Source organism: Nanorana parkeri, unplaced genomic scaffold (genome assembly GCF_000935625.1).
Source record: "Nanorana parkeri isolate BGI_ZX_2015 unplaced genomic scaffold, ASM93562v1 scaffold13, whole genome shotgun sequence".
NCBI lineage: Eukaryota > Metazoa > Chordata > Amphibia > Anura > Dicroglossidae > Nanorana > Nanorana parkeri.
In genome coordinates, this window is record NW_017306281.1 from 1,389,470 (window position 1) to 1,399,847 (window position 10,378).

Here is a 10,378-nt window from a genome sequence, read left to right on the forward strand (position 1 = left end):
ACATGAACATTAGAACTGGACCACGGAGCAATGGAAGGTGGTGGCCTGGTCTGATGAATCACTATTTTTTACATCATGTGGATGGATGGGTGCGTGTGTGTTGTTTTCCTGGGGAAGAGATAGCACCAGGATGCACAATGGCAAGAAGGCAAGCCAGCGGAAGCAATGTGATGCTTTAGGAAACCTTGGGTCTCGCCATTTATGTGGACGTTACTTTGAAATGTAAAGCCTTCCTAAACATTATTGCTGATCAAGTTCACTCCTTTATGGAAACGGTATTCCCGGATGGCAGTGGCCTTTTTCAGCAGGATAATGCACACTGCCACACTGCAAAAATGGTTCAAAAGAAACACAACAATGGAGTCTGAGGTGTTAACTTTTGTCTCCAAATTCTTCACATCTCAATCTAATCAATCATCTGTGGGATGTGCTGGAAAGCCAAAATCAGATCCATGGAGGCCCCACCTTGCAACTTACAGGACTTAAAGGATCTGCTACTGACACCTCGGTGCCAGATACCACAGCATGCCTTCGGGGGTCTAGTGCGGTCCATGCCTTGACAGGTCATTGCTGTTTTGGCAGCAAAAGGGATACCTACTCAATATTAGACACGTGGTCATAATGTTATGGCTAATTGGGGTGTGTGTGTGTGTGTGTGTGTGTGTGTAGTATTTAAAAATAAACAAGCCCACCCCCACCTAGAAATGATCGGGCCCAGTTACAAGTCATTCAGACTCAAACCACTACACTGTGGTATTTTGTGTGCCTATTGTCCCCTCTTCCCAGAGAAGTAGAGTGTTTGGCAGCGTTTTTACTTTAAAGTGGAAGGCAGACTGCTTAATGCACAGCCAAAAAAATCTAAATACAGGGGTCTTACCTGCCAAAGGTGTCATTTTATTTGGCTAGTTGTATGATCCAGGCATATGTATGAGACACCACTGCCAGAATCGATTATTTTGCTCTATAGTGGCTAAAGCAATATGGCCTGGTCAAGGACCACCCCCAACCTATGGTCTGCTAATAAAAAGGAGTAGAAAATCAATGATGAGGCCAGCCCAGTGCTATCAGGAAGCTCCCTGTGCACTTGGTAATTAAGTAAAAGTCTGAATAGCTTGCAATGCTGTCTACTCCTCTCCTAGTCTGGATCATGCCTTGCAGGGAACTACAGGAGACTAATATAAAAGGCAGACTTGGGTGTGGTTTAGAAATACATTTAAAGATGGTTGCAACATGTACATAATTGGTTTTTTTTTTCCTTTTTGCAGCTGCCTACACTTTTGTTTTCAGGAGGTTCCTTCGTACATTAAAAACAAGTAAAAGCCTTTTCAGACAATGTTTTGTTTTTTTTGGACACAAAGTCCTACAACCATTTTACATACCGATATGCTTTGACTTTGCCGTGCTCATTCTCTGAAAATACCCAGATAAAGTAAAGCAGATATAACAGATGGAGTCAGTAGGAAGTTACCCAAGTCAAGTGACACTCTAAAAATAGCTCTTTCCTAAAGCCATGAGAACTCCCAGCTCTATATTCATACTGGAAGTGACAGGTCTGTTAGCCAAATAAAAATTGGTTTTGTTTCTGCATAATGATTGGCAACTCTAAAAATAACATGGAACAAGCCATGTCCAACACAAAATACATTCATGAAAAGGTCAAACGTAAGGGGTATAGAATATTGTGCATTTACTTTTGCAGTGTACAGAAAAACAATTGTGTCTAATGTTGAGTTTCTAAAACAATGTATTAAAGCAGCTCCTAAGTTACCTAGAACATTGGTGCACGTATTTGGTATATTTGAGTTGTTTGAATGTTTATTGTTTGATCGATTTGGTTGTTTAGTTTCCTGGGTTTTAAATTACAGTGGAGTCTAAAGCCAAGAAAAGAGCAATACAGTAAACTCGGTTAACCGGCATTCAACTACTAGATTTTTCTTTTATCCTGGTTAGTGTGCCGATCCTCTGCGACCTTGTTGAAGAGGGAGAGCGGGCTCTGCAGGATGGTAGAATAAAAAGGATAGGAGGAGCGGGGCTGAAAAGTTCGATTTCTGTTCGCACTGTACAGATACAGCACTGTATTACCCTGTGAGATGCCGCCACTGTGATCGAGCGCTGTGCGTATGCGCTACCTGGTGATCACTCCAAGCACTGTATGCTCAAGATAGCATACAGTAGCGTACAGATCCCCAGTCCCCCTGTCAGGCAGCCCCTGGCCACACAGGGCACTCGGGGGGTGGTTCACACCACTTACAGTGCGCTTTCCACCACAATTCGCTGCTGGAACGCATCCTGGCCGGCCCCCTGCGTTCTGGGGTGGGACGGTGTGTTAAAGGAGAACTATGAGATGAGTGATTTCCACTCACGTCATAGTTCTAAGCCGACCTGTGACAATGAGACTGTCACAGGTCGGCTCAGTAGATCGGGAAGTGAGGGAACACATACCGGGTTCCCTCACCTCTCGATCCTGTCACGGCTCTCTGCCGTGACAGGGGGAGGGGCTGGATTCCCCTCTCCCCGCTCCGATCTGCCAGCGCTGACTAGCGGAACGGACGGGGGAGGGGGCGGGTACAGCTGGCTCTGCCTCTAGATAGGCAGAGCCAGCTGTCACTCACGCAGCTGGGCGGATCCCGTCATCTAAGTCGGGATCCGCTCCAGGTGCGGCGTCTCAGTATACCGCGAGCTGTAGCTCGCGGTATACTGAGCTTAGGGTGACGGGAGGACGCTAGTTTGTGTCCTCCCGTTACCCCAAGGAGAACTATGGGGAAAAACACTGACCCCATAGTTCTCCTTTAAAGTAAATGGCACCGTAGCCATGCCTCCCGCCAGCATTGCGATCACCCGCACCAGAACTTGTGGCACATCAATGCTTGCGTTCCAGTCCAATCAGAAAAAAATGCTACATGCACTGGAACGCAAGCATTGATGTGCCATGCTAAGGTCAATGGCACCGTAGCCCCGCCTCCCACCAGCATTGCGATCACCCGCACCAGAACTCGTGGCACATCAATGCTTGCGTTCCAGTGCAGTGCATGTAGCCAGGATGCAATAGAGTGCATTCCAGCAGCTAATCGTGCTTTAAGTAGTGTGAACAAGCACTAGGTAAGCACACGCCTCTGTTTACTCGGTTTCCTCCAGTCGGCTGGGATCTACAGTACAGTATTACATCACTGAACTGAATTGAAATTTTGTGTTCTCACCCAATCCAAATATGGGAAAACCAGGTCCCAAGTAAGTGTAAACGCATAGTGCTTACCCTCAAGCAGAAGATAGAAATGTGCAAGAGGCTTGAGAAAGGCGAGAGTGGTGCGGCACTAATGAAGGATTTTAATATTGGTTCGTCAACAATCTATGACATTACGTTAAGTGTGTCTATGTTGTCTTAATTTGTTTTTACTGCATTTCAACATTAATATAAAGTCAATACAGAGTTTATGGTTATAGTATGAGGTATAGCATTAGTTAGACCTATTTTTAAACAGTAACTCTCAAGCAACCAGAAACTACATTTATCCAGAATCTAGCAATCCTCGCAGATGCCAGATAACGGGGAGTTTACTGTATATTGCAGATTACCAGTCCTTAGATGTGGTGGCTGTATCTGGGTTATTTTTCCAGGCTTTTTTTTTGCTTTTATTTTCACTTGGTGACAACGCTTACCAACAGTACTGTATTCATGGAGGTACAGAGTGGTCAATGTAGGAGGGAGGTGTTTTCTTTAGTCCACAGAGGAAAATGGGAACATAGCTAAGTAATGAGAGTACAGCAGGAAGTTATCAGCTCAAAAGATTTCTGCCAGAATCAGCAGTTTTGTTTTTTTTGCACTTCACAGATAACAAAATGGTTTAAATTGTATATTTAGCAGACCAAAGGGGGAATTAATAAGATAAGTACATTGTTAGAATTTACATAGTCTACATTTAAAGGAGAACTATGAGGCGAGTGAAAATCACTCAGCCTCATAGTTTGAGCCGACGTGTGACAATGAACCTGTCGCAGGTCGGCTCAATAGATCGGGAAGTGAGCGAACACATACCGGCGCTGGCTCACTTCTCAATCCTGTGCATGCAGAGAGCCATGACTGTCACTTAGCGATCCCTGCAGGGATTCTCCCCCTCCCCGCTCCTCCAGCGCAGACTGGCGGAACGGACGGGGGAGGGGGCGGGTACAGCTGGCTCTCCCTCTAGATAGGCAGAGCCAGCTGTCACTCACTCAGTTGGGTGGATCCAGACGGTATTGTTGGGGTCCGTCCCGGCTGCGGCGTCTCAGTACGGTATACTGAGCTTTGGGTGACAGGAGGACACTAGTTTGTGTCCTCCCATTACCCTTAGGAGAACTATGGGGAAAAGCACTGACCCCATCGTTCTCCTTTAAGCCTCTTCTGTTGTCAGTGGAAACACATGTACCCAGGCTCATTTTAAAATGCATTCATTAAAAAAAAACAAAAAAACGGAGTTTTCAAAAAAAAAAAAAAAGAGTGAATGTAGGAGATGCTGTTTTTGTTCAGCCTCTCTCTAAATGATCCTAATGTAAGAACTGATTCTCCAAGCCCTAATGGCAACTTCAGTCATTTAAAACTGCTTATTACCTCTTGGGTACTTAATTTCTAATTTTAATCTATGTTACCATATTGTCATGATTTAGGCGTAATTCAGCCTCAATGCAAGAAAAAGCAAAATTGCCTTACACAAACCAAAGAAAGAAAAGTTTAAGACATACAGAATACAAAAAAAACATGACCATTTGCTTTGTTACAAATGGGCTAAGATCACACAACCAGATATTGTCTGCATTTTTCAGAGCGTAGTGTCGCTATGTGGTACAACTACATTACACCACACTGTACCCCTAGAACTTACTTAAAACAAAAAAGGTAAGCAGTGTGTTGCGATAAGACCGCATCAGCATGTGCCTGGGAATGCACACCAGCACTGTAGCACAGATGCTGGTATGAATGCAGCCTTGCTCTGTATATTAAAGCCAATCCTGGGTGACCTAAATATCGTTACAGCAATGAGAAGCTCAGCAACAGTGTAACCCTGCATTCCTTTTTAGTCACGGCACATCTAGGCACTCCAGTCTAAAATGTAGACAATAATGTGTGGTTCTCCCCAAAATCTAAACCTGACCCTTATTCTAAATAGTGGACTAGTATGTATGTTAAGAGGGGATCCCATTCAAAAAGACAAACATGGAGTTCCCCCCTTCACAGCAGAAGCCCCCCATTAGATTTCCCCTAGTCACATAATGAGCCACCTTCACATCAGAAGCTCCATTCACATCAGAGTCCTTAGTCCTTGCTTCACATGGCAGAGGGCAGTAAGTGGAGCAGGTATGGATGAAGGCAGAATTCTGCCCTCTTCTGAATGCTGGTGGATGGCCTGACTGCACCACGGACATGCTAAACACTCTGAAAATTTGAAGCCACCACTGACAAAGCCAGAAGGCACCCCTGGGTTAAGAAGGACTGGTCTGATCTATCCAAGCCACAGTTTAGGTCGTAAAAATATTATTTCAAAGAAAAAGCATTAAGATGTAATATAAAAAGGAACTTACTAGAACTCTATCTCCCAGCTTGAGTTCCCGTTCCCCCTTTTTGACTGACCCAGTTTCTGAAAGGTTTGAAATTGAGTCACTTGTTGTCCGGGTGAGGTTACTCAGCTGGGCAGGTGTAGAAGGTTCCTTAGTAGATGATGCAGCACTTTTAAAAGGGGTAGCTGCAGGGACAGGGGACACATTTGCAGAAGACACCGAGGTTGGTGAGGTAGCTCTGGATAAGGTTTGTGCACCATTAGTCTCATCTTCAAGTGGTTTCCGTGACAGCTTTGAAGGTCTAGTAAAAATCCCCCTCAAGGCTTCGCACTGGAAATATCTGACTCCAGCAACTGCTCCATCATTTTTACCAATGGCATCATCCAAAACAATACCTGCCCATTGGCCTGGAGCAAACTGAGTCTCGCCAAGAAACTGGATAAATCCAGGCTTATTGCCATTAACCCATACGTGTTCTCCAACTCTGAAGTCGTCTACAAATCCTTCAGGAGCATCTGCAGGTGGTGCACTGGCAGCCTTTTCTGTTGCCGTCACAGGAGGGGCTGTAAATATAAAGAAAAGAAAATAAAGCATTACCAAAGACCTCATCAAGAATATATGATGTACAGTAACAGGAACCATGACAGGTGCAGCCCCTACTATACTGAAATATATACCTCTAAAGGTGGCCATACACTTTACAACCCTCGCAAGACTTTTGTCTTGCGAGGGTTGTAAAGTAATTTGAAAAACGTACGATCTGCCCATCTTGGACAGGCAGATCGTACTTGGGATCATCGCAAAAGCCCGCACCCCTGAGGGGTGGGCTTCCGATGACTGCAATGCTGAACGGGCAGTGTGCGCACACCGGCCCGTTAGGCAGTTATCTCTCGATCATGCTAAAAACCAGCAAAAAATCGTACGATTCTCGGCTGGTTTTCCAACATGCTCGAAATACAAAAGTCGTGCGACTGTACAGTAGAAATGGTCGCACGTCTTCCATACACTGCACTATTATCGTACGATCGCGGGATTTCCCGCGATTCTCATACGATAATCGTGCAGTGTATGGGCACCTTAACACAGACTTTCCTCCAGATCTGAAGACAAAATACAGTAGGGGCACAGCAGTAGTAGGGGCAGTTGGGGCTACATTGTAACGCACATGTCATGTGTTGCTCTAAAAACCTTCTATAGATATGGTTTTTGGTGCGTTCAAAATAGATGAATTGCCTTAACACTGTGCATGTTAATTCATGATGTGCTTTAATGCACTGCTCCACAGCACAATTGGACTGATTTAGAAATCTTCTGCACAGCGTATAGCTGGGTGAATTCCGTTTGCACGGCACTACAGCCACAAGGAGCATAGAAAATTCCTATACTACCCAGTACCATCTAGTGATGGAAGTGCCACGCAAAACACCAGTCACCCAGCTATATGCTGGGCAGTAGATTTATGAATCTGTGAAGGGGGCCTAAAAAGACATTGCATTCAAAATGCACATATGGATGGTGAAAAAGGATTACAGTAGCAAAGGACTACAACTAGCACTATTAACCTATACAGGACCGCCCGACATTCATAAACGTCCATTGTGTGCTCACAGTGCTTGCTGAGTCACAGCTCTCAGAAGCCGGCTGAAATACTGCTTACACAGGGGATCGGGAGCAATGCTGTGCTCAATTGCCTATACTGTACTGAAGGACAGATGTCTCCATAAAGAGAACCTGTCACCTCCAAATGCTGTCACATAGGGGCTTGTTAGTCCCTGCATTATAGCACTAAAGCGTCGCCCATGGACAATTTTGAGTACCATAATTTTTTGCCACTGCACGGGCGCACGCAATTGTAACGCTTGACATGTTTGATATCCATTTCCTTGATGTGACCCCGTCTTTTATATTTTACCAAAATGGGTATTATATTCTGTTTCTGTGCAGTAATATTCATTTTAGTGTATTTTATCTTAAAAATAATGGTTTGGTAAACATTTGTGCAAATATTGTCTGACATAAAAAAATTGCAACTAGCATTTTTTCATTTTACAGGGCCTCTGCTTTCAGAAAATATATACTTGTTTGAGGGCATCAAGATGTTTTCTAGCCAAAAATTCAGATTTTGTGTGCAAAAATTAAGAAATTGTTTCCGGACAGCAAATAGGTAATATAAACACCAGCGAAACACAAATTTAGGATATTTACTAAAAATGCAGCAAAGGAAGGAAAGAAATGTACCCGATTTTGGGAGGAAAAAGCAATACGTTACCTTGCTATATTTTTAGTTAAACCCACAATATAGTAAAAAAAAAAATAAAAAAAAATCTAAAAATATATGTTTACCCTGCATACCCATCCACATATAGAGTGCTAATGAAGCAACAGTTTGCATCTATATATTATATATTTCACATCTAAATTGGTTGTATGTATGTGATTAATGTAAAAACAAAAGTGAACTCTGGACTCAAAACGGCTAGAATTGGTTGTATTTATGAAAAGAATATGCTTATAGTTAAAACTATACCTATACTGAGATATTAGGAATAAGAAAAGTTTAAATTAAAACTGGTTAAAAGACCCAGTAAACTGTTATAAAGTAATATGTAGGCAAGGTCACCATAAAATAAATCATCTATATTATTACACAGGAAAATCAACTACAAATTATATGATGAAATGAACTTACTGGTTTATCTGTCAAATGCTGTTGTCTCAACATTGACTCAGCTAAATTGTGGATAGTTGCCCTAATTTGACTGTCAATTGAGTCTTGTTTCCAAGATATAGATTATAGAAAAATCAACCTTTTCTTCTGTGCAGAATAATCAGAAGCCCATTGACCTACTAGTATGCTTTTGAGCTGCAAGAAGAAATGCAAACAACTAGAAGCCCACATATTACGGATACTGGGTTTTTGCAGTCACGTTTTCACACATGCATTTATTTTCACATGGAAACAATCTGTAGTTATGTGCACGAGAGCTCCTTCGCCTTATTGTGCATTAACCATTATTTTTTTGTGTGTTCAGTAAGATAGCCAATTAATTCAGTACAGATTCTGAAATACAAAAGACCTACGCACTTCAACACTTTTGGCATCACAGTGCAACACAGATCTGTGCATATTGATGGTGCATTATAACGCAAGTGCGCTTTATTGTTCTGTATATGTGCATTGTGGCTTCCATACCGAAACACACATGCTCATATGAATGAGTCTTAAAACGATACACTGAGGGCCCATTCACACATGAGCATTGCATTCATTGTGAATGGCACCTCAATGCATTCTACAGTAAAGCCCAATGCAGCACACCACTGCACTTACAATATTGTGCAGTGTGGTACTCTGCACTGCAAAAGAAAATAAATAAAAATACATTTTCTCATCCATTGTGAAGCTTTGGCAGCTTATTCATAATGAAAGAGCTGCCTTAACACAAACACACATTATGGCAAACAATAGAATGTGAACATTAATGAACCTCAACAAAATATTTAAGTGTGAATGGGATCATAAGATCCTAGGATTATTCCAACCAGGATCCATATAATTTGTACATTCTCCCTGCATTATTGAATCCATTATCCTCTTGTAGTAGGGGTCAACCAATAATATTTTTTGAGAACCAATACAGATTATGGGCAACCTTTCACGACCATAACAGGTGCTGCGGAATCTTGCGCCGGTAGTTTACCGGGCTATGCGATCATCTGCCGGCAGCAAGATTCCACAGCCAGCAGCTGAATGTAAACAGCAGGCAGTTGGCGGGAGCCAATCGCAGGCTGGCCATTGCATCTGACCGCTGTCAATCAACAGAGGAGCGGACCTAAGAGAACTTGCAATAGCAGGCTGACTGCAATTTGAAATAGCCAATAGCAGGCTGGATATTGCTTCCACCCACTGCCGGTTTACATTCAGCTGCTAGCTGCGGAATGGGCCAGGATGCACTAGAGGCACTGGATGTGGGGGCACAATGTAATTACTGGAAGGTTGTGGGAGGCACACTTGAGGCACTTATTGATAATATCTGTAAATTTAAGACAGATACAGATTAAAAAATGTGTAAATATAGGCCAAAATAAATCGGTAGATCCGATAATCGGTCGACCCCTCTCTTGTAGTCTTTGTATATTATAATTTTTTTAGCCTTAAACTACAATCAGATTTTACTGGAAACAAATTAATCATCAGCGTAGTTAAGGTAAATACCACATTTATAGCAACAACTTCCAAATAGGAGTGGTTCCAAAATTAAACAGGTTATTACACCACCCTAAGTGACATAAATTAAGATAATGAGAGCCAGCTGACTTAAAGGTGACGTGGAAAGATGATGTGAGACAGGTGACCTGGAATACTGGGATGTTCCTGGCAGAAAAAAAACAAAAACACAGACTTGTCTTTTCTTACTGGACTTTAACATATACAGTATATGCAGCACAATATTTGCATTCTTGTGCCCTGCATTAGGCTTTTCTGTAGAATGCATTTGGGTGCCATTCACAATGAATGCAATGCAAGTGTGAATGGGCCCTCACTGTAGCATTTTAAGACTCATTCATATGAGCATGTGATATGCGGTAATGCATGGTAAAATCCGCATTATGTGGCTCATATACAGAAAAATAAAGTGCACCTGTGTTATAGTGCACCACCTTAATGCACAGATATGTGTTGTGCTGCGATGCCAAAAATGGTGTTGAAGTGTATTTGTTTTCTTTTTTTGCTTTCATAGCCTGTTCAGAATAAATTGTGTGTGTAATATATATATATATATATATATACACATTTATAATTTTATTTATTTTTTTGATTGGGTAGGGCAAATCAACTTTCAAAAAT

The 10,378-nt window shown here is 42.4% G+C and overlaps 1 protein-coding gene across 1 annotated transcript in view; it reads right to left on the reverse strand.

Annotated features, from left to right (window-relative positions):
* Nucleotides 1-10,378, reverse strand: part of CLIP1 (CAP-Gly domain containing linker protein 1) — a 126,410-nt gene that overhangs the window by 95,133 nt on the left and 20,899 nt on the right. Inside the window, exon 3 of the mRNA XM_018557458.1 lies at nucleotides 5,554-6,092. Coding sequence (XP_018412960.1) covers nucleotides 5,554-6,092 — 539 coding nt within the window. The remainder of the gene's footprint in view (nucleotides 1-5,553; nucleotides 6,093-10,378) is intronic.